General features: G+C 56.3%; 5 protein-coding genes across 14 annotated transcripts; 1 reads left to right on the forward strand and 4 right to left on the reverse strand.

Annotated features, from left to right (window-relative positions):
* Positions 1-97: 97 nt before the first annotated feature.
* On the reverse strand, positions 98-6919 carry UBXN6 (UBX domain protein 6). 6 transcript variants are annotated; one of them, XM_090126124.1, is made up of 12 exons: positions 6901-6919; positions 6164-6302; positions 4200-4354; positions 3816-3877; positions 3498-3629; positions 3131-3228; positions 2697-2772; positions 2516-2600; positions 2096-2315; positions 1860-1990; positions 1089-1234; positions 98-689 (listed from the first exon to the last, which is right to left on the reverse strand). In XM_090126124.1, the coding sequence occupies exons 3-12, from the start codon at positions 4282-4284 to the stop codon at positions 561-563; spliced, it is 1164 nt and encodes a 387-aa protein (XP_089982250.1). In that variant the 5' UTR covers positions 4285-4354; positions 6164-6302; positions 6901-6919; the 3' UTR covers positions 98-560. The 6 variants fall into 6 exon arrangements, with proteins under 6 accessions (XP_089982250.1, XP_089982249.1, XP_031460122.2 ...); XM_090126123.1 differs by having other exon boundaries at positions 6164-6327; positions 6901-6918; XM_031604262.2 differs by lacking the exon at positions 6901-6919 and adding an exon at positions 6775-6881.
* Positions 6920-7119: 200 nt separating this feature from the next.
* HDGFL2 (HDGF like 2) lies at positions 7120-17211 on the forward strand. The gene is given in 17 exon segments (XM_031604252.2): positions 7120-7279; positions 8974-9050; positions 9131-9269; positions 11068-11247; positions 11525-11638; positions 11802-11873; positions 12157-12304; positions 12517-12592; positions 12713-12998; positions 13745-13839; positions 14363-14433; positions 14801-14871; positions 15338-15439; positions 15530-15743; positions 16467-16596; positions 16809-16884; positions 16886-17211. Coding segments are annotated over 17 exon segments (1941 nt in total). The 5' UTR covers positions 7120-7207; the 3' UTR covers positions 16904-17211.
* Positions 17212-18450: 1239 nt separating this feature from the next.
* Positions 18451-21351, reverse strand: LOC116235843 (perilipin-3-like). Of its 2 annotated transcripts, none has more exons than XM_090126126.1 (8): positions 21306-21351; positions 20609-20698; positions 20262-20457; positions 20095-20177; positions 19726-20023; positions 19397-19587; positions 19198-19320; positions 18451-19117 (listed from the first exon to the last, which is right to left on the reverse strand). In XM_090126126.1, exons 2-8 carry the CDS (start codon positions 20660-20662, stop codon positions 18773-18775), a joined length of 1290 nt encoding a protein of 429 aa, XP_089982252.1. In that variant the 5' UTR covers positions 20663-20698; positions 21306-21351; the 3' UTR covers positions 18451-18772. The 2 variants fall into 2 exon arrangements, with proteins under 2 accessions (XP_089982252.1, XP_031460123.2); XM_031604263.2 differs by lacking the exon at positions 21306-21351 and adding an exon at positions 21013-21167.
* Positions 21352-21452: 101 nt separating this feature from the next.
* On the reverse strand, positions 21453-24278 carry LOC116235841 (perilipin-3-like). Of its 4 annotated transcripts, XM_090126120.1 has the most exons (8): positions 24260-24278; positions 23781-23824; positions 23505-23703; positions 23337-23419; positions 23002-23254; positions 22311-22492; positions 22125-22238; positions 21454-22054 (listed from the first exon to the last, which is right to left on the reverse strand). In XM_090126120.1, exons 2-8 carry the CDS (start codon positions 23820-23822, stop codon positions 21587-21589), a joined length of 1341 nt encoding a protein of 446 aa, XP_089982246.1. In that variant the 5' UTR covers positions 23823-23824; positions 24260-24278; the 3' UTR covers positions 21454-21586. The 4 variants fall into 4 exon arrangements, with proteins under 4 accessions (XP_089982247.1, XP_031460118.2, XP_089982246.1 ...); XM_090126121.1 differs by lacking the exon at positions 24260-24278 and having other exon boundaries at positions 21453-22054; positions 23505-23700; positions 23781-23916; XM_031604258.2 differs by lacking the exon at positions 24260-24278 and having other exon boundaries at positions 21453-22054; positions 22311-22489.
* A 281-nt stretch (positions 24279-24559) lies between these two features.
* Positions 24560-26591, reverse strand: LRG1 (leucine rich alpha-2-glycoprotein 1). Its single transcript, XM_031604347.2, has 2 exons — positions 26373-26591; positions 24560-26242 (listed from the first exon to the last, which is right to left on the reverse strand). Exon 2 carries the CDS (start codon positions 26230-26232, stop codon positions 25222-25224), a length of 1011 nt encoding a protein of 336 aa, XP_031460207.2. The 5' UTR covers positions 26233-26242; positions 26373-26591; the 3' UTR covers positions 24560-25221.
* Positions 26592-26764: the final 173 nt, after the last annotated feature.

Raw genomic sequence — 26764 nt, forward strand, 5'->3', positions numbered from 1 at the left:
CCCAGCTGCACATTAGTGCTAGCTCCAGCAGTGACTGGAACTCAGCTGTAGTTCAAAACTGTAAGAGTAATGCAATTCAAATAACTTGAAGCAGAACTGAATCTTTAAATAATCAATTTAATTAGATTAAACATAACGTTACCTAAATATACTCTCTCCAATAGGAGTTACAGTGCACATAGAAACAAAAGGAAAAGCTGAATTCTAAGCCCAGCCCAATATCCAGGCTCTATCAGTTTGTCATCCAGCCCTCTATTAGCATCTCATCCCTCCTCCAAAAGAGGAAAGTGGTATTTCATCATGGCCTTAAAAATACCTTCAACAGTCATTGCTAGAACTTAGTTCTTAAAGCCATTAAGTGCAGCCTTGAAAGCTTTACTGGGTAAGACTACCTTGAATGGCTACTGAGTTGTGGAAATGACTTCAGGTTGGTTTTAAATGGCTGAATCTCTAGCCTCCCACACTGCAGAGCTAAAAGTCATTTCTGTGATCGCATATTGGAAGTTCCAGCCTAAGGGAACAGTCTAAAGCCACCTGTGCTGAATCCATTCCCATTTATTTCAAGATAGTGTCTGGACGTTGGAGAGAAGTTCTGGTTTCAGGGGGCTTGCTGGCTGTTCCTGGCCTGATGCCTCAATATCTGACATGACTGCTGCATCCCAGGCAAGAGTCAGAAGAGCTGAGGGGACCTGGAACAGAGAAAGCAGTGTTACTAAGCTGCAATACTATAGGTATATACTCCTTGGGGAACACTGCTTTGAGCTTGCTCATGCAAGCTGAGTGCAGCTCTAGCATAAAGCTTGCAGTTGCTGCGTTCCATCTCTTCCCAAAGTGGATACTAGCCCTCTGCTATCAGTGGTGGCAAATGCTGTAGTCAGAGTTTCCTATAGGTCCTTAAAGCTTCTTTGATGAAGGCCTCCTAGCCTTGAGTTAGCCCTCATGCAGTTGCCTAAGCTTAAAGAAGGGACAGAGCACTACTGTGCTGAAAGCTGAAGATGCAATCTAAATTATGAGCAGCATCTGACCCTGACAAGTAAAGCTCTGTTGCCACCTGAAGACCCTTGTGCAAGGTGCCATCTCTTACTCACCAGCCCACACTCATTGAAAGCCAAGTTCTCCTCTGTCAGTTTGAGACCTCCAGGTCCCAGAAGCTCGAAGGGCAGCCAGTTATCTCTGAGTGCTTCTCTTACAAAGTTGTAGAGCACAGATACAGGTTCACGTGCATAAAAAGTCCCTGCCATGAAGAAAAAGTGACATAGAGGAAGAGTCTCTGGCATTTAGAAAATGCAATCTTTTGTGGTAGGTTTCACAGGGCTCCAGTACTGATGCTAACTTTATAAACTACTTCAGTGGCAGTGGAAGAGCCTGATTCCACTGAAGTATAAAAGCAGCATTCCTAAAGAAAAGTGCTGCTTCACATGTTGTAAACCCCTGCCAGCCCGTAACAAAGAACTGGGAAAACCTAAAACTATTTCTGGAGTTCTACTGCAAAAATTGAAGAGGATTTGTACTGTTGCACAGCCTGCCACCACACAGGCAATTTCATGCTGGTTACTATAGCAAACTCATCTAATGATTCCAGCTTGCTAGCAGTAGCCTGGGAAGAGCACATTTAATTAGTAATGCCTTGAGATCCTTTCCTCTACAGTGAACCCTGGCTTATAGTTCCAGCCCTGTGCAGGTGAGGCACATGGAAGGCTTAAAGATTGTAAAGATTCGTACTGAAACGTTACTCTTTTTCTTTCTGTATTCATTCTAACAATTGTCTTCTGCACATCAAGCCTGCTTACCAATCTCTTCTGCTACAAGTATTCTCAAAAGCTAGTAGGGGTGCACAAAGAGAGGGTAAGAAGTCTTACCTTGGAGAAGGTAGCCATCAGGAAATCTAACTCGTAACAGGGTGTAGTTGTACTTCCGCATTTCCCTTTGTTCTTCTTTCTCTCTCATGGCTCTTGTCCTCAGCATTGAAGCCTTTTCCACTGCTTCTGTCCTTTAGATAAAAAGTGATTTTTAGCATGAAGAAGAGGCGTAAGGTAGTTAGCTGGCATCGCATGCCCCCCTGGGTAGTGGAGGCCCTCACTTTAAACCTGCTCACCGGAGCCGTTGCTCTCGTTTTATCTCTTCTGCAGTGAGGTTGTAGAAGTCATTTGGCAGCTCAAATCGAGCAGCTTCAGGTGATGGTTTAAATACACAGAGCTGGCGATCCAGCTGGAGTCTCAGCGGCTCACAGCTTAAAAGCTGCTCTTTGTAGTCCTTGAGGTCTTCCAACTTGGTCAGCATTTCTTCCTTTAGTACATAGTATTCTTCTGTGGTCTCTACAACCAAAAGCACATTAATGTATGAAATATAAGGGCAACAAGATCCAGAAAAACTACTGTCTTAAGAAGGAAAATGCAGGGCAAGAGGCTGTTTGTGTAACAGCCCTGAAGTGTGGGGCTCTCAGAACTACCAAAGTCTCCCCTGGGATGTCCCACCAACTGCTGCTTTCATTTTACAATACACTTAAATAGCTTGCCTTGTCCTGGAACAGGCAGTGTTTTTGTCTCAAACCCAACAGACTGGAAAAATCTATGTATGCCTTCCAGGCAGTTTATCCTTTCCTGGAAGAAAAGGGGAAAAAAAAAAATAAATTGAAGGTAGTCTGCTCCAGGCAAGGAGTTCCTTAGGCAGAGCACCTGCGGCAATCCTGATCTCACCTGAAAAACTTTGTTCTGCAGTTTGATTTTTCGGTACTTCTCCTCCTCTGGATGCAGATAGATATTGTCCAAGTATCTGCAGAAAGAGGAATGTACTTCATGGATCAAAGCGGGCAGTTCAGGACATGCTGCCCCCACGCATAGTGATCATGTTGTGAGAAATACTGTAAGGTCTCAGATAAAAGCTGAAAAAGTGAGGAAAGCAAGATATACAAAACATGGTGGTAGTTGATCTCAACCACCAAACCTCTTGGACCAGTGGATCAACTCAAAACACCTCAGAGAATTTGACCTTATTTCAACTGACAGCATCACTTAATTAAGATGTTTCAAGCATTTGGCTTTGTTTTTCTTCAGACATTGCCTGAAGTGCAGCAATGCCTGCTAACTTTCCAGGGAAGGGACAAGCTCCCTGAGAGCTCCATCCTACTCACTTGGCCATGGTTTCCACACCTACTCGGACTTTCTCCCGATCCTTATTGAAGGTGTGAATCCCCATGATGGAGGCAGCCACTGGGTCTACAGAGAAATACTGGAAAAGAAGAAAAGAAGCTGGTCATGGGGGAACTGACTATTCTGTACAATCAAAGGGGATATGTAGGTCAGAGCTCCCTGCCTCAGCATTTATAGCAAGCCAAAAAGACAGGAATTTATAACATCTGAACAGAGCCTGCAGTCTGGTAGATGAGGGAGAAGGCAGAGGGTAAGAGGTCACTGCTGCATTGCTTGAGGGGATTCATGCACAAAATGAGTTTAAATGGAAGGAATGAAAGAAGCACAGCCAGCAGATGTGGAGCTCACCGACTGGATGGCTTCTCTGATATGCTTTTCTTTCTCATCTTTTCTTACAACTGCGCTGGTCAACGGGCAAATGAAATAGATCCCTGAAACAGAGGGTTCAGCTGCAGCTTCCTTGTCTGAGAAGGCTGGGTCCTAAAAGAGACAAAAGCAGGAGCAACTGAACGATGTTTGCTTTGTATTGGACTGTTGTGGGTTGGGTTTTGGTGGTTTGTTTTTTTTTTTTTTGTGGATTGTTAGCATATTTCTATAGGACAGGGACAATAGCACTCTCAAAGCATGCATCTTAACATGATTAGGGAACAGCAGCATGTCTCATACCTCTTGGTCTGCAGAAACCCCCTTCTCACTTGCAGCTGCCTCAGCCATCAGCTCCTTTCTCACTAGGAGAGAAAAATCCCAGTTACAGCAGCAGGGATAATGACCCCAAGTGGTTCCTCAGAGGGCTTTGCACACTGCAGTTCTGCTCTGGGGAAGCAAACACTTCTGTGGGTGCTCTGCTTCTGGTTCAGGGTGTGCCTTAGCCCCATTTCTAAGAGGCTTGTCATCAGCAAGGAGCCAGCTCCAGCTACACAGCTGCCAAGCTGTGGACTCTCTTTCCAGGCTCAGACCTACAGCAGCTGGCTGAGCTTGGAGCTATCACTGGCAAAGCCTTGCAGCCCAGCCAGGTTCTCACCCCAGCTACATCTCGGAGGAATCTCCTACCCTGATTCTTGATGGCCCCCTGGGAGGAGGGCGGCTTCGCCTTAGGCTTCAGCTCCATCCGGGCCAGCGCTGCCGCCGCTGCCATCTGTGCCTCATCAGTGGGTCCCTGCCGAGGTTTCGGTGCTGCCTCTGCTTTCGGCTTCTCCTTGGGGACCCTGCGGCAGGACAGAACACAGCTCAAGAGGCAGCTCCCGGGGCACCGCGGACCGGCAGCAACCCGCTTGCTTTTGGCATGCGAAGCACCCTTTGGAGGAACTCAGCGTATGTTCCCTAATCACTGCAAGCCGCATTCGAACCATCCCGAGAGCTCAGCGTCCCTCAGGCCGTGACGCACCGGGCCCAAGAGCGGGGCCCGCGGTTACCGGCGGCGGAAAGCCCCGTACCGAGCCGGCTCCGAGAGCTTCTGGCCAGGTCCCGCGCTCCGAAACTTCAGGTCGGCCTTCATCTCCTGGAAGAACTTGCGCATAGCGACGGAGCCGGGACGCGAACCGACACCGGAACGCAACCTGTCGCACCCACCCGCTCACTTCCGGTCTGCTCATGTGACCGCGCCCGGAAGGGGGCGGGGCCATCACCGCCCTCCTGCCGCTCTATCCCGTCGCCTCTGTGCGCGGTCCTCCAGTCTCTGGAGGAGCCTCCGGGCCGGCAGAGGTAGCCTCACACCGACTCGAATTCAGTAGTAAACCGACCGCGAAGCCCTCAGATCACCTCACACCCACCCTTGGTTTGTTCTGCACAGAGAAGGGGAGGCTGAGGGGAGCCCACACGGTGGCCTACATCTCCCTGATGGACGCCGAGGCCTGCAGCCCCTCATGGCGGCCCGCAGCTCCTCACAGCGTTCCATGATTCTGTCATCCTATGATAACCTGCAATAACTGCAGGCAAACTGGGTCAAGGCGTAGATCACACAGTGGTTCGAGTTGGAAGGGACCCCTAAAGGCCATCTGGTCACACTCCTCTGCAGTGAACAGGGACACCACAGCTCCATCAGGTGCTCAGAGCCCCATCCAGAGTTTGGGTGTCTCCAGGGACAGGGCACCACCACCTCTTTGGGCAAGCGGTGCCAGTGCTCCCTTATATTAAAAACCTTTTTCCTCATATCCACTCTAAATCTTCCCTCCCTTAGTCTGAAACCATTCCCCCTTGTCCTATCACACGGATCATGCTAAAGACCATCCTCTTGTTTCTTACAGCCCCTTTAGGTACTGAAAGGCCGCTTACAGCTCTTCCCGGAGCCTTCTCTTCTGCAGGCTGCACAGATCCAGCTCTCAGCCCATCCTCACAGGAAGCTGTTGCATCCCTCACATCCCTCTCTGGTCGTACTCCAACAGGTCTATGTCTCTCTTGCACTGAGGACTCCACATCTGGATGCAGTGGTCCAGGTAAGGGGAAATGGTTTTAAGTTGAGGGAGGGGAGATTTAGGTTGGAGAAATTCTTTACAGAGAGAGTGGTGAGGTACTGGAACAGGCTGCCCAGAGAGGTTGTGGATGCCCTGTCCCTGGAGGTGTTCAAGGCCAGATTGGATGGGGCCCTGGGCAGCCTGGTCTAGTATTAAACAGGGAGGTTGGTGGCCCTGCATGTGGCAGGGGGGTTGCAGATTTATGATTCCTGAGGTCCCTTCCAACCCTGGCCATTCTGTGATTCTGTAAAGTCTCCCCAGCACAGGGCAGAGGAGCAAATCCCCTCCATGACTGCTGGCCACACTGCTTTGGATGCAGCCCAGAATACAGCACAGCTTCCCCTAGGGGCACAGGAGCAGATGATGTCTGGGGCAGCTCCTTTGTCCCAGGTAACTCTGTCTCCATCACACTGATCCTTGGCTGCTGTCTGCACCCGCCACACCTCAGTGGATTCCTTCCACACAGCCTGCAGTCATTTCCCCTCGCCACCAAAGCAGCCACGCACGCCCCAGCAGCGCCGCAGGGAACACAGCACACTCAGCCCATGGTTTGTTCTCACTCACCTCTCCCAGAGGTGTAATTGCTCTGTAGGTAATCCCTGCGACACGTGTGGGTTGTGTTTGGTAACAGCCTCACCCTTGCCAGGCGCAGCTCAGGCTGTCACAGCATCGCATGCAGCTTTCATTTGACTGAAGTTTCTCACTTTGGAGACAGCAGCAAATCGTTACTTTTCCATGATTTAACAGAAAGAAAAAAAAACAAAAAAAAAAAACATCAGATTGGTATAAAAACAAGTTTAAAAGCTGAGCTAAACCAGGATGAAGCCGCAGACAGTCTGATTTGGTTTGGCTCGGATTTAGTTCAAGTGAAAAGGAGTTTTTACAAAAGCACATAAATCAGGTCACGATTCTAAATCAGGTCTAATTCCTCTGCATGCTTCCTGTTCCTTTCCTGTAGAACGTTCCCCCAGGTTAAGGGGAAGCTCTCTCCATAGCTGCACTGTTTGAGGGATGCTGCCTTCCAGCTACCCCCAGCCCTGCTCTCATGGTTCTATCAGGACAGCTGCAGGGAGCTGCTGGGATTTAACCTCTCCGGAAGGCTCAGGCTTTCTGGGCTGCACTTCTGCCCCAAGCGAGATGGCCGCTGATGGCTTTTTTCCCTCTAAATGGTTCACCTTCGTGCCACGGGGAACCTCTCCACGGGGCTCTTCCTTTCATTCCTTTCGCAGTTCCTGACAGCCCACGCCCCCCCCCTCACAGATCTGCCCCAAACCGCAGCCCCTGACCCCTTTAAATCTAACCCCGACCCCCGCAGCTCAGCCCGCAGAGGCCCCGCGCTCCTCCACATCTCGGCCCCCGCCCCCCCGGCCATGCCCCTCTTTGCCTCCACCCCACCGCCGCCGGAGGCGCGGCCCAATCCCGTTATCCCGCCGTGCCCTCGCTTCTTCCCATTGGACGAGATGGCAGAGCGGCACTGCTAGCAACCAATAGAAGCCGAATCTGCGGGAGAGGCGGGACATCCTGCGGGCCGGGCCGGGCCGTCCCCGCCCCGTTGCTTGCTGCTGCCCGCGGCCTGGGCCTCCGCCGCCGCCCCGCCCCGCGGCCGCCATGCCGCACAGCTTCAAGCCCGGAGATCTCGTCTTCGCCAAGATGAAGGGCTACCCGCATTGGCCCGCCCGGGTGAGCCCGCGGGGCCGCTTCGCGAGGGGAAGGGCTCGGGAGGGGCTGCCCCGGGGCGGCGGGGCTCGGGGCGGAGCGCGCTCCGCAGCGCGGGTTTCTCACGGCCGCTCGCAGCGGAACGGAGCCCGGCGGGACGCGGGGACAGCGGGGCTGCGATCGGGGCGGGCCGGCATTGCGAGCCCGCGCTGCGCTCGGGCGGAGTGTGAGCCGAGGTCCCGCATTGGGCAGCGGGGCTCTGCTGGCAGCGGGGCCGGCTGGACCCGCGCTGGCACCGCAGCGCGGTTTGATCCCGGCCGGGGTTGGGGTTCTGCCCGTTCTGCCCCCCGTTCTGCCCTGCTCCCGTGTCTGGGTCACCCCTGGTGCCCTGTGCCCCCGCCGCCCTGTGGTCCCGCGCTGATGCTTGGGCTGAATGGGAACTGAGGCCCCGTGCTGATGCTTGGGTCCCACGCTGGCACTTGAGCCCAAGCGGGGAGCTGAGCTCCTGTATTGACACATGGGCCAAGCCCAGACCCTGGCCGAGGTGGAGAACCACTCAAGAAAGGCCCCCGCTTTGCCCTACTCTCACAGACCTTTGCCCTGCTGGGCTCCTGCTGGGTCTGTACCCCCGGCGCCCATCCCCTGCCCCATCCTTCCATCTCCAGCCTCGTCCTTCCACCGCATTGCACAGCCTTGCAAACTCAGAGGACAACAGGAGGAGGGATGGGGGCAGAGCTGCTGTGGGGCAGTGCCCTTTGCTGGGCCACGTTGAGGTGGCACTGATGCGTGCAGGGGACTGCGAGCTCTCAAGGTGCAGGAGCAGAGCGAGCTGTGCTGTTGTGCTGCGGGCAGAGTGAGGGGTGATAAAGTTCACGTGGTGGGGATGGCCGTCCTGGTGGGCAGTGCTGTGCATCTCCATCCTGAATGACAATGCCAACACGGGGCATGCAGGGCTCAGTTAGAGTTCTGCAGTGCTAAGGGTGTGATGGCTCGGTGGGTCGGTGCGATGGTGAGTGGTGCTGTGCAGGATCGGGGTGCTGGAGACAACGCTGCTTGGTTGCACCACGCCAGGAAATCTGGGATGCCAAGCCCTGCACCAACGTGGGGCTGGGGCCCGGCGCCGAGAGGACTCGGCCCTTCCAGCGGGGCGCTCGCATTGCTCACAGCATCTCCTGCTTTAGCTGGCTGCTCCTTTGGGAATTCTCCTCCCGAAGACTCCCCAGCGTGTTGGGGGGCCCCCGAGGCTCCTGCTTGTGCCCCAGCCCAGACCATGTGGAGCAGACCGAAGGGCACCGGAGCCAATGCGGCGTGTTGGGAAGAAGACTGGGGTGCCCGTGCGTCCTGCTGGTGGCTGGGCTTTGCCTGTGGCCTGTCTGCAGCCAGGAGGGACCTTCAGGCCACCTGTTGGAGCTGCCACCCCTGGGCTTGGAGGGGGTTTCCCACGCATCCTGACGAGGGGCACATCGTGCCCAGCTATAGCCATAAAGCGTCTGTGCCGGATCCCTTCTGTTCCTCTTCTAGAGCTCCTGCTTGGCCATAATGCTGCATTAGGACTCTGTGCGTAGCAAGTTCCCTGTCCGGGTGCTTTGTTGCCATGCTTGCCTCCAAGTGTGTGTGTGTGCTGGAGTCCGACGCTGCTAGCCGGGGCTAATGTGCCTTGCAGAGGATGTGCCCAAGCCGCTCTCTCTGACCACCTCCTGCTTTGGGTTTCCTTTCAGATCGATGACATCGCGGATGGTGCTGTGAAACCCCCGCCGAACAAGTACCCCATCTTCTTCTTCGGCACTCACGAGACGTAAGCGCTGCCTCGTCCCCTCTCTGGGCTTTGCCCTGCTGCTTCTGCTCTGGGCTCACCTCTGCTTTGTTTCTCTCCAGCGCCTTTTTGGGCCCCAAAGATCTGTTCCCCTATGAAAAGTATAAGGACAAATATGGGAAACCAAACAAGAGAAAAGGCTTCAACGAGGGATTATGGGAAATCCAGAACAACCCTCATGCCAGTTACAGTGCCCCTCCGGTGAGTGTGGGCCTCGTGTGGCGGGGGGTCAGCAAGGATCCGGGCTGCCTCCAGCTTTCCTTTCCTCCAAGTCGCTCTCCTCCTTTTTCTGCTTGTCACTGCTGTGGTGTCTCTGCGCTTCCATCTCGCAGATTGGCTTTCTCGGGTTGAAATAGCTTCCCCCTTCCTGCCTCTCCTTTCGGTGAGTCGGCCCTCCTTGTCCTCTGCGAGGTAGGCACCTCTGCCCCATCTTTGAGGCGAGACAGGGATGTGCTGTGTGTGCCTTGCCCAAAGCCACAGAGGATTTCTTTGTCAGAGTGAGAATGGAAGCTTGCTGGTCCCTGGCTCATGGACCTGTGTGCAGTCCCTCTCTTCATCCATTTCCAAGGTCCTGAGCCAAAAGCCACTGATTGCTCCTTCAGAGCAGGCTGGGGAATGGCTCTTTGCTGTCAATTGTTCATGTGTACGAAGGGCATTTTGTAACCATTATTGTATGATACAATTTATTGTATAGCGATCTTCAAAGAAGGCGTCCAAAGCAGCTTCATAGGCAGTTGGTCTGAAGAGGCAGAGGAAGGTTTTTAAAGGTGAGCTATGAAGACGAGATGGTCTGGAGGTAGGCAGGCTCAGATGTGCTGCTGGCATTGCAGGAGAGGAGCTGTGGTTTGAGTAGCTGTGGGAGAAGGCTGGACCCAAGGATGCAATTGTAGATAAGGTGAGACCCTGGAGATCTTTGAGAACCTGGAGAACAACTTGGCTTGTATGTAGTGGCGGGAGGGAGGATGGCAATGGTGAGGAAGGCAGCACCTTCTACTCAAGAGATTGCTCAGCACCACTGTGAACTTCCAGCAGACTTAAGAAACTCATTCCTGAAGGGTCTGCTGTGACTGAGGCCATGGCAAAGATCCCGACGAGGCCACAGGTCTCACAGAAGAGACTGAAGTAGAGGCTTTTTGGTTTTGAGACCTAAGTGAAGCAAGGTGTCAAGAAAAGTCAAAATGATGAGAGTCTTTCCAGCAGCAAGGCTTCAGTGCTGGAAGAACCTCAGCTCTAGGGTCAACGGGTCCTGCTGTCTGTGAAAAGAATGGAAGAGCCCAGAAGAAGCAGCTCAGGTGCTTTCTTCCCCTTGGATGCGATGTGCCTGTTTGAGGAACCTCATGATGGGCTGATGAGAAGCTGGGAGATGTTCCCTGTGTGGGGTGGTGGAACAGCATGGAAGAGATCCCAACTGGGCGACAGCAGGGCTGCTGTGCTGGACTCCTTTTACAGGCCGTTCTGATGGGGAAGGTGTGTGAGAAGGAAGAGGCCTGGCATGAAATGAGCTGCTGGAGGAAGGACTGAACCACACCACCCAGCCCTGCTTCTCTGGCACTTGCAAAGCAGAGAAGGCTGGGGTCCACTCACCCACGGTGGATGTCAAGCTCAGGCTTCTCCAGGGGTCTTTGGCAGAGCATGAGGATGCTGGGGAGGGGAGCAAGGAAGTGGTAGGTGGAGCTGAGCCAAGGGAGCTGGAGGGAAGGTCTTTCTGGTGGTCTCGGGGTGGTGTGGAAGGGGTCTTGGGGAAGGGGGTGCAGGGAGATTAGAAGGGGGTCAAGAGCACGCTCATCCAAGGGCTGTGTGATATTGTCCTTCTGCCCCAGAACCATGCTGAAGGGCCCTGGCTCCTGTTGGGGACCTTATCTGTGCTCTTCTATATGTGCTCCTCTCTGCTCAATGCTGCTGTTCGTTGCTTGTCACCCTTTTGTGCCCCTTTTCTCCAGCCTGGTGCACCACAGGCCTGCTGGTGCAATAACATCATTGTTATTTCCACTGTCTTTAGCCTGCCAGCTCATCTGACAGTGACATCCCCGAAAATGACCCGATGGGGGGAAGTGATGCTGGTGATGATGAGGAAGATGCTGCCATGGCTGCAGTCACCACAGAGAAAATGGAAAGTGATGAGGACTCAGATCGAGGCAGTGACCACAGTGGGCTCAAACGAAAATCACTGGCAATGAAAGTGAGTGTGGGCTGAGGCAGTGGGGTTGGGAGGCTGTCCCAGAATGGGGGGGTTGCTGTAATGTGGTTGTGGGGCCCATTGTGTGTTCAGGGGTCTTGCAGGTGTTGTGCTTTGTTTGTGAAGTGGTGGCGTGGCCAAATCCTGGTGCACGTCTCTTCTGAGTGCATGTAGCCATTCCCATGGGGCTGATCCGGTAGAGCTGGGCAACCTCTTCCTCCCTTTCTGCTGTGGGAGGAAAGGGGGTGGACTTCTCACTTTGTTGCTTCTCGAGTATCAGATGCCAGTGGCAAAAAGGCCTCGGAAATCTTCAAGTGAAGATCAGGGCAGCCCCTCCCTGACAGAAGAAGAGAACTCGGAAACGTCTTCTGAGTCAGAAAAAAACAGTGACCAGGTAAGAGGGTTTGGGGTAAGCTTGTATGGAGGCTGGCGGGATGCTATTGGAAGAGCAGCACCATCTGTGGAGCCAATGGCACTGAATCAGGGCCTGGAGGAACTGACTGGCTTCACCTTTATGAAATCTTTCCCCATTTTTTAATATCTGGGCTTTCCTTCAGGACTTCACTCCTGAGAAGAAGCCAGTGGCCAGGGCTCCCCGGAGGATGCCTGCAGGGGGAAGGAAGAAGAAGGTAAAAAGACTCCTGAAGTGGTTTGTCCCTATATGTTGCTACTTTGCTTTCCTCCAGACTCCCTGGGTGATGAGGGAGCTGGCTTTTGCCATCACTGTCTAGGAAGGTGCAATGGGTGGCTTCTCAGTTGAGCAGGGAGACTGAGCTCTGTGCTGCTGTGTTGGGGCAGGAGGGCTGTGACACCTTGCTTTTGTCTCAGTGACCTGGCTGGGCCCTGCAATGCTGTGTTTGGGGATGTCAGCTGCTCCTGCTTCCCACCTCCAACCCTGCTTTTTATCTACAGAAAGTGGAGTCTGGCTCCGATTCTGACTCCAAAGTGGACTCAGACTCAGAAATGGGAAATGCGACTGTGGACATGACCAAGTCAGACTCCAACTCCGATTCAGACTCTGATGTGTCTGTTAAAAAGCCTCAACGGGGCAGAAAGCCAGGTAACACCAAGGAGACTTCACCTACTGCAACTGAGCCACTGCTGGCTTCTTCAGGATACTGGAGAGCACGGGAAATTGGGTGCTCCTGAGGTTCTGGCGTCCCTTTCTATTGTGGGCAGCATCTAATGCATGTCTGAGCACCCCCTGATTTGGGGCAGTTTTCACAAGAAGCTACCAGGGCTTTTGCTGAACATCTTCTCTTTGTCTTGCAGCTGAGAAACCCCCTCCCAAACCCCGTGGTAGGAAACCAAAACTTGAGCGTGTCCCTATCAGCTCCAGCAGCGACAGGTGAGATCAGCTGCAGTGGGATTGGGATGCTGTCACCCACTGGGCTGGGGGGGAGTCCCTGGCTTCACTTCTCACAACAAGGCTTCCAAACACGCTTTTTTTTTTTTTTTTTTTTTGTAGTGATAGTGACAGTGATGTGGACCGTATCAGTGAATGGAAGAGGCGAGATGAGGAAAGGCGACGGGAGCTGGAAGAGAAGAGGAAGAGGGAACAAGAGGAAGAAATCCGTCGGCTCCGGGAGCAGGAGAAGGAGGAAAAAGAGAAAAGGAAGGAGAAAGCAGAGAAGGGCGAGGAGATGCACTCAGACAGCGACAGTAGTGCAGATGATGAAGTGGCCAAAAAGGGCAGAAAAGGCCGGGGTAAGGCCCCATCCTCCTCAGACTCTGAGCTGGAGATGGAGAAAGAGGTGAGTACAAGAGGAGAGCTGGTGTCAAATGACAACCCACCCTCTCTCCTTGTTAGGTCAACAGGTGCTTCCAGGAGCGGCAGTGACCTGCTGCCTTGGTCTTCTGTTACACTGGAGTTGCAGGAAAGGGATGTATCTCTAGGCAGCTGTTCCCTGGGCTCTGGAGCCCTCATCCAGCTTACATCCCTGTGATGCTCTCACTCCCACCACAATCATCATTTTGCTCTGCAGATAATGGAAAGGGTTAGCAAGGCTTGGGCGAAGCACTGAGAAAGGTTGCAGAGGGCCTTTGGCAGCTGTGGTTCCTCACTGACAGAGGAAGGCTCATTGTTTCATTCTAGTGCCTGTTTGTCCGTGTAGAGCTGGGCTATGAAAGCATCATGCAGATCTGAGTTGTGAAAGGAAGTGTGGCTCTGCCCACACAGGCAGCCAGGTATTGCAGGCTGGTGGGCTGTTTTAAGTACCAGCATATTTACTTCTGGAGCAGCAGATGGCTATGCTGTAACCCAAGTCTTTTTTCATCTTGTGCAAGGGACAGCCCTGCACCCAGACCAATGGTGCTGCTTGCCTGTGGCTTGCAGCAGTGATATCATGGGTGCTGGCTGTTGGATTTTCTGGATCACCCCCATATGGGACTGGGAGGATCAGAGTGGGCCATGGCACTGTCTCCCTTTTGCAGTGATTGGGATGGGGTGGGGGGTTGTCTGCTGCAATCTGCTTTTGCCTGCATTGTTCTCTCCTTTCAGGTAAAGAAACCAGTGAAGAAGCAGCCCTCAGAGTTGTCAAGGAAACCAAATCAGAAGGAGAAGAGAGGCCGAGCAGAGGAGAAACCACGAAACAAGTCAGCATCTCCCCTCCCTGCACTCAGTGCTCTTTTCTTCTGGGGACAGATCTCCTCTGCTGGTGCCCAGTCCCTTTTGAGGACACCCTGGAGTGGGGATGGACATCCTTGTGGAGCTGTCTGTGACAGCAGCACCCATTGGGGGGGGGTTCTCCTCTCCTTTCTCCTAGAGCTGAAGGGGCTGATGAAGGTGTCTGGAGGGCACCAGGCTGAGCTCCCTTGTTTTATTCCAACCCACAGAGGGGAAGATCCTTGGGGTATCCCTAGACACCTTGCTTTGAGTTCTGCCTTTCTGCAGTTCTGGAAAGCTGGAGCATGGGGGAGCTGCTGTCTCAAAGCTCCTGCCTGTGTGATCTCAGAGATGTGTCTGCAAGCATGGGTGGAGTGTGGCAGGGCTCATGCTGTTGAACAGTCTGGAGGATGCACTGGCATGAGCTGTCACCTTGCTTGCTTGCCAAGCAACAGGCAGGTGGTTTCACCTGCAGGCATCCCTTGAATGACCTCTTTCTTTGTTTACCCACAGACCTTTGAAAGTGGAAAGAGGCCGGAAGAAGTCTGACCTGATCCCTGAAAGGAGAATGGAGAAGAAAAAGGGTGAGAGAGCAATTGCTTTTGAGAGAAGTTACAGAAGGGAGCCAGGGCTGGTTCCTTTCCCAACTGGAGCTGGGGGAGAGTTCTGTCAAGTTGGGATCAGTGTGGCTATGCTTGCACCTTTCCAGCATGGCTGTGGTCCCTGCATCACATTGAAAACTATTTACAGAGTGTGTAGAGACCACTTTCCTACATAGATTCCTGCTAATTTTGGCACACCTCAGCCCATTCTCCTCATAGAAGCCCCTGAGGCTGCTTTCAGCTTTGGAGACATGAGAAAAAACCAGTCTCCTTTTGGGGGAGATGTCCTGTGTAGTGGCATGCTCCATACTGGTGACCTGTTACGTTTTTCTGTCTCTTGCTGCTCCAGAGCCCACAGTTGAAGAGAAACTTCAGAAACTTCACAGTGAGATCAAGTTTGCCTTGAAGGTGGATAACCCGGTGAGTGCTCGAACACATTTGGCCTGGCCTGGGAGATCCCTGGTTGTGTCCTTGGCCACCATGCAGGCCTTGCCAGCTGCTCAAGGCAGATGACTTGATAGTGGGTGCTGTGAGGGAACTGTGCTCACAGCAGTGCTGGTCCTGGGTGCCCACTGGGAGCTCAAGGCTGCCCTGGTTGCTCCCTTGGGAGCTGGCAGGGATGATTCTGTCATTCCCATTCCTGTCCCCACAAGTGGGGGGTGGTTGTTCTCTCACCTGAGTTGAGCAAGTGGAGTTGGGACTGGAGGGCTTTAGGATTGGTGTCTCCCTTGAGACAGATCCAGAGTTTTGCTGAAAAACCCCATAGGGGTTTAGCAAATGAAGTCCCTCTGGCTCCCAATTTATTCCCCCTGCTGCTTGTGCAGAGAGAGATGTAATCCACAGAGAGACTTCCAGGCAGTTTCTGATCTTGATGCCATCCTTGCAGGACATCAAGCGGTGCCTGAATGCATTAGAGGAGCTGGGTGCACTCCAGGTCACCTCTCACATCCTCCAGAAACACACTGATGTGGTGGCTACTCTAAAGAAGGTATGGCAGGTGGAGGATTGAACATCCACTGGAGGGCACAAACCTGCTTAGGGCACTACAGCTCCAAGGTTGTCCCTGTTTCTGTTGCAGATCCGTCGCTATAAAGCAAACAAGGACGTGATGGAGAAAGCTGCTGAAGTCTACACCCGCTTGAAGTCACGTGTCCTAGGACCAAAGATGGAAGCAATCCAGAAAGCCAACAAAGCTGGACCTGAGAAGGACAAGGGGGATGTGGAGAAAGGCCAGGAGAAGCTGTCAGGAGGGGAGACACAGAATGAGAAGGGAGAAGAGGAAATGAATGCTGGTAATGTTCCCTGCACGTCTCAGGGTGGTTCCCTGCTCTGTCTGGGTGTGTAGCAATCCCAGGGCTGTGCTCAGGGCACAGCTGGTCCCCCTGTGGACCTTTGTCTAGCTCATGTCAGGCTGCGGAGCTGTCTGGAGAAGGGGCAGTTTCAAACCAGCTTCCCCCACAGAGTCTAGGGACTGCATTTTTAAATGAGGCTTTGTGGGATGAATATCAAACGCTCGTGGCAGTAAGAGCAGAGGGCAACCTCAGTGTCCACGCCCTGATTTTGAGTGCCTCTGGGGCAGCTTTTGGGCCAGGCTCACTCTTTGAGCTGTGGTCAAGGGCACCAGGGAGATGAAGGAATGTGGAGACACCCTTGGAGGGGCTGTTGCACAGGCAGCTGGTAGCTGTGATCTTCCTTTGTCTCATGGCTGCGAGCCCAGCAGTCAGTCCCTGGCTGAGCACGTCCTAATAATGGCGTAAGAGTTTTCCTGGAGGGGACAGTGGGGAAAATCTATGCTGAGGTCAGCCTCTGGGCTTGGGCAGTTGAGTCTTTGATTCTTATAGCTGTCTTGGTCAGGCCAGAGTTGGGATACCCATGCTGTGGGCTTGGCTGTGTACCAGGACAACCTGCTGTGCTGGTCCTGGTGGTGCCCAGCCTCTTGAGTGAGGTGGGGTTGGGTTGGGTGAGTGAGAACTGCCCCAAGAGCCCAAGTGTCCCAGCCTGTCTTTTCTCTGCAGACTTGTCAGGTCCTGTGAATGGCGAATCCTTGTCCCAAAAAACGGAGGGCACAGAGGAGCAGGAGAGAGACAAAAGCCGAGGGCCAGGAGCTGGAGAGCCAGAGGCACCTAGCGAGGAGGCCCATAACAAGTGAGTGGAAGAGAGGGCAAACGCAGCAGAGAGGAGCTCCTTGGCATCTGCCATACACCCAGCCTCAACTCTGCATGAAGCTGGGCTCCTGTTTGGCCACATCTGGGGGATTTTATGGGTTGTGGGGCTTTTCCTAGCTTGGGAAGGGGATGCTGGGGGGTCAGGGCAGAGAGGAGACATTTGTTGAGGTGGTGCCTGTGCTCTCCTTGCAGTGTGCAGGATTATCCTAGCGCCGAACGGGAGAGGGCTCGTGGGGAGTCAGAGTCTGTGGATGATGCAGAGGAGAGCTGAGGATGAGGAGAGCTGAGCACGTGGGACTGCCTGCAGGAGGATGTTGGAGGGGCCACACAACCTGTTCCCAAGGGAGACCGGCCTCTGCCTTGCCCATCTTTGCGTTACTTCACTAAGTCACACAGTAGCTGATGTCCTAGGTCTTGTCCTGTGCCCCCGACCCCGTGAAAGCACTGAACGTGGGGGGAGACTGTGCTGTTTTGTCTGTATTTGTCCCTTCTTTTTTTTTTTTTTTTTCCTTCTTCCTCCCCCCAACCCCCTCAAACCTAATTTCTTGTGATTTCAACCGACATGAAATGAATATAAAGGGTTTTTTAATGAAAACCACAAAGAGCCATAGTGTCTTTTTCTTAAGGCATCGTTGACTGTGACTAAGGGTGGGCAGGAGCCTCCCTCATCCCTTTGTCCCTGCCCAGGGCTGGGACCAGAGCAAATCCTCAAGGCTCCCTATTCCCTTGGGCCCTGAGCTGGGTTGAACACCCAGAGTTGGCCCTGTCCCTTCCACAGCTGTCCCCAAGGGGGGATGGTGGGGCCTGGCTGTGCTCCCACCCTTCCTTCTTCATTTTCCAGTGCTGGTGCTGAGTGCAGCCCCACTAGGGAAGGACTTCTCCCCTCAGTGGCAGATCCTCACTCTGTTGTTCTGAGCCCCTTTCTCCCTCCTGTGGTTGCAGCTGCTGGAGCCTGGTCCCTCCACTCCAGCAGGGCTGGCATCTGCCTTTGGGTAAGCACAGTGAAATTGTGTATTCTCCCCTGTGTTGGCTGGGGGACTCATCAGTGGCAGCATCCTGCCTTGTGCTGGGCAGCATCTTGTTTGTCTGTCCGTCTTTCTGCTCTTTTGCAAGAAATCTGAAGCTTTTGTACATACAAAATAAAGATGTTCCCAGCTCAACCAGATGCTGTGTCCTCGTGTCCTGTTTGGGCCGTGGCTCAGGCAGTGCCAACACAGGGTGGTGTGCCCTGATCCCAGGCTGGTATTGCTGTAACCATACTCTGGGGAGTCTGTGCTCTTTTCCAGGGTTTATTTCATGTTCCACCCTTCCATAAACAAAACCCAAATAAACCTTGCTTCCTTCTTGCCCAATTTTTGGGAAGTCAGGTCTTGGATTGGCCAAACCGTGCATCATCCCAGCAAGGGGCTTCTGTGAGCACCACTTACGGGTGAGCTAAAAGTCAGATACATGTTGTGGACCAGATCTGGGCAGGTACTGGAAATGAGACCCAGAGGTCTGTACTCCCTGAGAGCCCCTGACCTTCAGAATCATAGAATGGCCTGGGTTGAAACAGACTATAATGATTTTCTAGTTTCAACCCCTCAGCCCTGGGCTCTGTACAGCACTGGTGGTGGTGGACCCAGCATGGAGCTCAGTACCCCCTGCTGGTGCCATTATCGTCAGCCCCCACCCCTGGAAGACCAGACAGGACCACGTGCCCTCATTCCTCCTTCCAGCAAAGGCCCCAGGAAGGACTTTAAGTGGCAGCAAGAAGATAAGCAGGGCAGATCCTGAGGTGAAATTGAGGTTCCCACCCCTACCAGCCCCAGTTCCCCCAAGAAGGCTTAGACCATTGCAAAACTAAACTGAGTTTATTGCTTTACCCACCCCAAGCCACAGCCCCCTCCCCACAGGCACCACAACTGGGGGCAGACGCAGCTGCAAAGATGGGAAGAGCAAGGGCCTGAAGGCACCAGAGGTGACAAGTGGAGGCTAGAGAAGATGGAGAGCTGGCCAACAAGGGCTGGAGCAGCCATAGGCACTGGGGGAAGCTAAGGCACTTTGCTGGCACTTGGGATGGTCAGGGAGGGAAGTTAATGGGTACTTGGGCAGGGATGGGTTAGTAGGAGCTCTGATTTCAGCTTGGAACACTTCCATCCTCATCCCAGGTGCTGCTATTTCTCCTGCACGCTCTGCCCCTGCTGCACGGATGGAGCAAAAGGCCCCACCAGCCAGGACAGGGGTGTGTTGTGTGCCACGTGCTCCACCAGCTCATCCATCAGCTCCCGGGCTTTGGTAGCGTGGGCACGTGCCCGTGTCACTGCACTGCCTGTCAGCTCCTGCAGGGACGTGGCTGAAGTCAGGTTGGCACGGAGCTCCTCCACGTTGTGTCGGACCTGTGCTGCCGTGTCCTGGATGCCAGCAGGGAGACCCTGCAGGCTGCACACCAAGGGCTGGCAGGTGCTGTGCAGCTGCTGAGCCAAGCCCTGCAGAAGGGCCAGCACACCTGATTCCACTGTCTGTGCAGAGACAAAAAGTAGGGGGTGAGCACCGCAGGGAAACCTGGGCAGAAATGGGGACCCTCCTGCCCTCTGCTTACTGCTGGTGGCACCAACTCCTTGCTGCCACTGGGCTGCTTGGTGCTCCACTCCAACCACAGCTGCTGCAGCTTCTCCTGCCCTCCCTGCAGCTTCTGGTCCACGCCTTGCTTGAGATGCTCCACCTGCAGTATGGACAAAAGAGTGGGTGGGTGGCTGATCCCAGCCCAGTGGTGGGGGTGGGGATGGGGATGGTCCTACCAGGTCGAGGGCACGCTGGAGCTGGCCCAGCACGTCTTGGCTGCTGGCACGGGCGCTCTGCAGCTTGCCCAGGGAGTGCTGGAAGGCACGGTGCTGCAATTTGGATGACAGAGAGCCCAGGCGTACAAAGTAGCTCTGCTGCTTCTTCTGCTGCTCTGGTTCAAAGCCCTCCACAGCCGTGGCAAGCTTAGCTAGAGGAAAGGAATCCATCAACTGGGCCCCTGCCCCACTACTGACCTCCACATAGAGCCAGCGTGAGCTCTCCCCACACTGACTCCCCCCCCCCCCCCCCCCCCCCCCATCTCTACACACTGCCATCAGATCCTTACCCAGCTCCTCATCTGTCATAGGCAGGTAGTGGTCCACCAGCTCCTCAGACTTGTCCAGCACAGAGCCCACCCCACTGGCCACCATTTGGCCCACGGTGGAGCCCATCACGGTGGTGACACCGCTGCTCACCGCTGATTTGGTCAGCTCCACGCTGCCTTGCACGGCTCCTTTGGTCATATCCATCACTCCTGTCACACGGCTGCTCACTGCATCCTTGGCTCCGGCCACAGTGGAGGTCAGGACATCCCTGGCCCCCGTCACTGTGGATGTCACCAGCTGCTTGGTGTCTGAGATGAGCTGGTGGGAACGACAAAGCCCTGGTAGGCAGCACTGGGGCAGATCCCCACGCACCACGCACCCCACCTTACCTTCTCAGTGGGCTGCTGCAGGATGGGCAGCTTCTCCTCCAGCTTATCCAGCCCTTTGCACGCGTATTCATTAGCAGTGGATACTAAAAGCCCCCCCCCAAAAAAATAATCAGATGTGGAACCCCATAACACTCCCCATCCCCAGACTTGCGTGGTGCCCCACTCACTCTGTGGCTCCAGCTTGGTGAGGATGGGCTGCGCCCCACTGAAGGCTGCTGCTGTCAGAGTCCTCACCCCCTTCTCAGCAGCATCACACACGGAACGGACGTAGGGATGGCTCTCCTTGGTGGAGCTGTAGGCACTGGACACGATGCCGCAGGCGGAGCTCACCAGGGGCAGGCTGGCCACCCTCGTCCCGATGCTCTGTGCACGACAATGGGGAGCGGTGAGAGCAAAACGCAGCCCGTGGTCCCTCGTGGATGGGAATGGGGTCACTGATGGGGTGGGTCACCGCCCGCCCCCGGTGCCCGCAGCTCCCATCCCCATGCAGGCCGACTCCCTCGGCCCCACTGACCTGCTGCTGCTCCTCAGCTTTGGGCTGCGCTGTGCCATCCTCGCTGGCGGCCATGGCGGGGCAGAGCGGGAGGGCAGCACCCCCAAAAATCTGCACGGTGAGGGTAGAGGGGGGGGGGGTGAATGAATACCCCGGAAGAAAGAACCCCACGTCGCCCCCCGACCCCAGCGATCCCCTCCTTTCCCCAGGAGCGGAACCCCGGACTCGCACACCCCAGGACAGGGGGGGTCCCGCTCCGCACACCGCTCACCCCCGAAGCTCCCACCCACGACGGGGCGGTCCGATCCCCGCCCACCCCCAGCACGGAGCGGTGGTGGCTGCTTCCCAGAGGGGATGAGACGGGTGGGGGACACACAGCAGCTCCGGACTCGGACCGGGTCACCCCCCCACCCCGCCCCACTCACCAGCTCAATGCTACCCACGACGCTCCTTTCGAGGCCGCTCCCCCCTTCGCTTTTATGGCCCCGGGTCCCGCCCCGTGCGCATGTGACCGCGTCCCACCCTACCGGGGGCGGCCCGAGAGCAGCGACCGACGGCGCAGCTCTTCCCCAGCGGAACGCGCAGTTCCACGCCTCCCAATCCCATCCCTTCCCCCCCGCCTCTCCTCCCCCCCCAGCGTTACCCACGGCTGTCAGACGCTCCCCACCCCCCCTCGCTGCCCCCCGACGTGAGGATGCCCGCACAGCCCCGCGCGCACCGTGGGAAGCGGAGACGGTGATAACGGGGCCGAAGTCCGTTGCCACCCGACGGCGGGGCACAGTCCGGGGACATTCGGCCACCTCCGCACCGGATGGAGCCGAACCCGGCTCTACGTGTCCCCCCCCTCCCTCCCCCAACTCAATGTGAGGCACAGAGCGATGGGTCGGGATTGTTTGGTTTGTTTTTCTCTCTTTGGCGTGCTCGGAAAGCTGCTAAGATAAGGAATCCTGATGCCATCTGGGGTTTTTTTTTCCACGTGCCACCATCCCCTTGCTTGCATCACAGATCCCACACCAGGTCATCGAATCCATCCTGCTGCTGGCCCCATTGGGATTGGCTTCTTTCTACGCAGTCACCAGGCACAGTGCTCACCCCGTGCCCCACACAAACACACCCATTCCATTTAGCCATCTCGATGGGACAATCCTCCGGGTATTCCACCAGGACGGGAGCAAAAGGTCCCACAATCCACGGCAGGGCTGCGTGCTGCCCCACGTATTCCAGGAGCTCATCGATGCTCAGCTGCGCTTGCAGCACGCGCTGCCGGCTCTGCTCCAGCACCATGCCTGACAGGTCGTGGAAGGAACAAGCACGGGATAGGGAGCTGTGCAATCCTTCCACGCCGTGCCTCACGTGCCCCACTGTGTCCTGCACGCCGCTCGGCAGCCCTCGGATGGGGAGGTGGGCGCAAGCAGCCCGCAGCTGCCTCAGGAGCCCTCGCAGCATGGCCATGGTCCTCACCTCCACCTGGAAAGCAGCAAGGCAGAGCTGCAGGCACAGCCCCAACCCCTCTTGCTGAGGAGAGGCCCTCCCGTACTTGCTTGTCCTCCATGGGTGCATCATCCTGCAGGCTCCACTCCAGCCACATGTGGTGCAGGTGCTGCCGGGCGCTGTGCAATGAGCCGTCCACGCCGTGCCGGCCCTGCTGGATCTAATGGATGGAAAGCACCGAGAGTGCACCGCTGTGATCTAAGTGGGGATGTGGGGATGGCTGCAGCCTTACCAGCTCGATGATGCGGTGCAGGCGGCTGAGGGCTTGCTGTGCACTGTGCTGGGCCCATTGCAGCTCACCCAAGGACCTCCGCAGCGCGCGGTGCTTCAGCTTGGCTGAAAGTGAGCCCACGCGCACCATGCAGCTCTGCCGCCTCCGCCGCTGCTCCCTCGAGGTCACCTCGGTGCCACCTGCTGCAGGGTGATGGTGAGAGCTGCACGGGTTGCAGAGCATCCCCGAGGATGTGCCCTGAGCCCTGTGTCACAGCGCAGGGTGTTTGGCACCCAGTCGTTGGAGGTGTCCCCTCCGCCCCTGCGGTCACCTCTGCGGTGACACAGCGCCAGCTCTGCCCACCACTGCTCTGTGCTGAGCTATAAATACCCAGCTCACGCAGGCTGGTGGCACAGGGCTATATTTGCTCTCTGCTTTCCAGGTGAGAGTTCACCCGTTGCTGCTCTACATGTTTCCCCATGCAGGGAACATCCTCTGGGTCACGGTGGCTCTGCGAGGCTCAACGCTGCCCTGGCAGAGGGGTGAAGGCTGCTCTGCAGGTGGGATTTTCAGTGCCCACACCCCCATCGTGGCACCCAGCTCCCACGGTACCAGAGCAGTGTTGAGCCCTGGGGATGGGGTTCAGTCCCAACTGGGGGTTACACCCCGTAAAAAGAAGGAGATGGTTCAGCACAGGGCAGTGGGCACCCACCTGGCTCCTCATCCACCCCAGGCAAGTAATGCTCCACCAGCTCCTCCGACTTCTCCAGCACTGTGTCGGTTCCGTTTGCCAGCAGCTGACCCAGATGTGTGCCCACAACAGTGCCAACGCTGCAGCTCAGCATCCTCCGTGTCTTCTCCACTCTGCCCTTCACGGCCCCATAGGCCATTCCCATAGCACTGCTCGCTGCTTCCCGCGCGCCCATCATTGTGCACAACACCAACTGCCTGGTCCCTGCCACCACCTGGAGAGCACAGAACGGGGCAGTTTGTCCCACCAGTGCACGTGGGGTTCCCTTCTTCAGGCCTGCCCTATAGGGACATTACCTTCTCAGTGGGCTGCTGCAGGATGGGCAGCTTCTCCTCCAGCTTATCCAGCCCTTTGCACGCGTATTCATTAGCAGTGGATACTAAAAGCCCCCCCCCCAAAAAAATAATCAGATGTGGAACCCCATAACACTCCCCATCCCCAGACTTGCGTGGTGCCCCACTCACTCTGTGGCTCCAGCTTGGTGAGGATGGGCTGCGCCCCACTGAAGGCTGCTGCTGTCAGAGTCCTCACCCCCTTCTCAGCAGCATCACACACGGAACGGACGTAGGGATGGCTCTCCTTGGTGGAGCTGTAGGCACTGGACACGATGCTGCAGGCAGAGCTCACCAAGGGCAGGCTGGCCACCCTCCCCACCACGTTCTGCTGTAGGATGGCAACAGGGAACAGTGAGATGGGACCCCGCAGTGCCCCCAGCCCATGGACCCTCCCCATAGCCCTACCTGCAGCTCTTTTCGTGCCGGTGCCGCGTTGTTGGCTGACATCGCTGCGATGGAGAGAGAAAAGACACGTGGTGCTGAGCACTGCAAACTCACGGCACGAGTGGAAAGCACCGGGAGGTCACTGAACCGCTGGGGATGGGGATTTTAGGGGGGTGGATGGGGGACTGGATGGGGTTCCGCTCTGAGGCTCACATCCCAGCCCAGCAGGACGCAGTGGGGTTGGGTCTCGAGGGATGGAAGCGGGGCTGGATCCCTGCGGGAGGGGGTCCTTGGGGAGGGGGGGAGGGGGTGCAGGACTCCCTCCGTCCTCTAGAGGGCGCTGGAGGGGGGAGTGTCCCCTCCGGGGGCTCCTAGGGGTCCCATGGGACATCGCTGTGCCCCCGCCGCCCCCATCCTCGGACCCCCAGATTCCCCCCCCCCGTCGGTAATTTCCCTCCCTCCCGCTCTCCTGCTGTTGCAAAACCCAGCGCCGTACTCACTGCGGGGAGGGGGGGGGGGTGGGATATCGCGACCTCCGGTCACGAGCGAGATTCCCGGTCGCGATCGTAACCCCCTCCTCGTCCCCGCCCAGCGTCGCGTTCATAGCGAGGCGGGAGCCAATCAGCGAAGGGGTGGGGCGCTCCGCAGCCAATAGGAAGGGAGAGGCGGGACTTTGGGAGGGTTTGGGGGGGGATGCGGCCACGAGGGGACTCCCGGCCGTTGTCCCCCTACCCAGTAACCCCGTGCCAGGTGTCCCCTTCCAGGTGTCCCCGAGCAGGATGTCCCACAACAGCTGTCCCTGTACGGTGTCGGTGTCCCCCCCTCCCGGCACTCCCCATTTGTCCCCATATTGAGTGTCCCTTTGCTGTGTGTGTCCACGTGGTCAATTGTCCCCATAGCGAGTGACCCTGCACCGAGCGTCCCCTTCCCGTGAAAAGCATCTCCGTACCACGATCGCCCACGCTAGGTGTCCCCATGCAGTGTCGTTATGTCACACCTCCCTGTTACAGTGCCCCGTGACCCCTCTGCCTGTCCCCAGGGCTCAGTGTCACCCAGGGGAGATGGTGGGGAACTTGGGGACGTTGTGTTGTCACCCCAGGGGATCAGGCTGGACTGGATGGCAGCAGGAAGGGGCATGGGATGTGGAGGGGATGGGATGGACTTGGCCGCAGGACATGGCAGCCATCACTGCCTTTCTTTCACAGGACACAGATGGCAGCACAGCAGAACGAGGAGAATCCATTTAATGCGGTCTTGTAAGGATGGGGACGGAGAGATGGGACGTAGGATGGTGTGAAGCAGGTGGGGTGATGCTGGGAGCCTTTGGGATGGAGCGGGTAGGATGGGGATGGTGGGCACTGGGATGGGGATGGGAATCACTGGGATGGGGACAGCCCTGTTCTCATTGCCTCAGTTAACCTGGAAGGCTTGGAGGGAGGGAACGTGGTGCTGAACCCCTTGCTTAGTGATCCAGGGGACTCTGTTTGTTCCCTCTGTGGTCACAAGCAGCCAGGCTCACAGCAGCCACCTCTTGCCCCCTGTGCTGTGCAGGGCTGGCACAGCGTGTGTCACGGGCAGCCATGAGCTGCAGGGCTGCATCCTGCAGCTGTGCCAGCAATGAGCACTCACAGGCCCAGGGGTTCCCTGAGATGTCGAGGGACAGCGGGGGGCCAGGGGAGCGTGGGGGCAGCTGCAGAACCTGCAGATGGTTGTGTGCCAGGTCGAGGACACGGAGATGGAGCAGCGGGGAGAAAACACCATCGGGCAGCACCTGCAGGGTGTTGCTCTGCAGGAAGAGCAAACGTAGAGCTGGGGTGGGCATGAAGAGGGTTGGTGGCAGCGCACGGAGCTGGTTGCCCTCCAGGTCGAGCCGCTCGAGCATCTGCAACCCCATGAATGTATCAGCATGGAGGTGATGCAGGCGATTGTGTGCCAGGTCCAGGATGCGCAGGGAGCGCAGCGGGCGCAGGGCAGCGGGGGGCACCTCGAGCAGAGCATTGCCTGCCAGGTTGAGCCAATGTAGTTGGGTCAGGTGCACGAACCAGGCTGGCTGCAGTGCCTGCAGGAGGTTCCCTTGCAGCACCAGGTGCTGCAGATGGATGGAGTGATGGAAAATGCCAGCAGGGAGATCGGGAAGGAGGTTGTCGGTCAGGTCGAGGATGTGTAGAGTGGGTACAGGTTGCAGCAGGGCTTCTGGAAGCACAGCCAGGCGGTTGGAGGAGAGGTGTAGCTCCTGTAGGTGGGGCAGCCTGGCCAGTGCATTGGGGGATATGGTGGTCATAGCAGTGAACTCCACTGAAATGGCCACGGTGGTGGGGGGAAGTCCGGAGGGGAAGGTGCTGAGAGTGGGATCCGTGCAGATGAAGTGCGTGGCGTTGGGATGTGGGTGGCACGGTGCAGCATGGCTGTATGGCAGCAGCAGTAGCAGCAGCAGCGGAGGTGGTGGTGGCAGGATGTGACCCAGCAGTGCCATAGTGCTGGTGCTGTGGGCAGGCAGCTTAATGTCACCCCACGGGTTGTGCCCTACACCGTTCCCACCACCACCCCTGAGTGCCCCTGGGTGGGGGATCTCCCTCCTCATCCTGGCCCAGGGACCCCCAGCCCCCTCCTCACCTCCTCCAGCGGCCAACTCAGCTCCCTGGGGCGGTTCCTTCCTCCTCTGTCACCACGCTGCTGGTTTGGCCTCACGTCCGCTCGATTGGGAAACCATCGCCTTCGCAATCACTGCAGCTCAAGGAAGTGCCAACACCCACAGCAGGGGCTGGGCACCCCTCATCCCCACGGCCCCACACTGAGGCTCTGGTTGCGAGGGTGGCACAGCATTGAGCTCTCCCTTTCCACAAAGCTGCAGGGGTGCAGTGGGTGCCCAAATGAAGGTGTGAGCGCACAGATTTGTGCACGCAGTGGGGCTTCGCACGATGGCACAGCACAAAGCCCCACATGCTCCCCTGTCCCACAGCCCCCTCCAACCTGCTGTCCCCCCACTTGTGCCCCACAGGTTCTGC

Source organism: Phasianus colchicus, chromosome 28 (genome assembly GCF_987193195.1).
Source record: "Phasianus colchicus chromosome 28, bPhaCol1.hap1.1, whole genome shotgun sequence".
Classification (NCBI taxonomy): Eukaryota; Metazoa; Chordata; class Aves; order Galliformes; family Phasianidae; genus Phasianus; species Phasianus colchicus.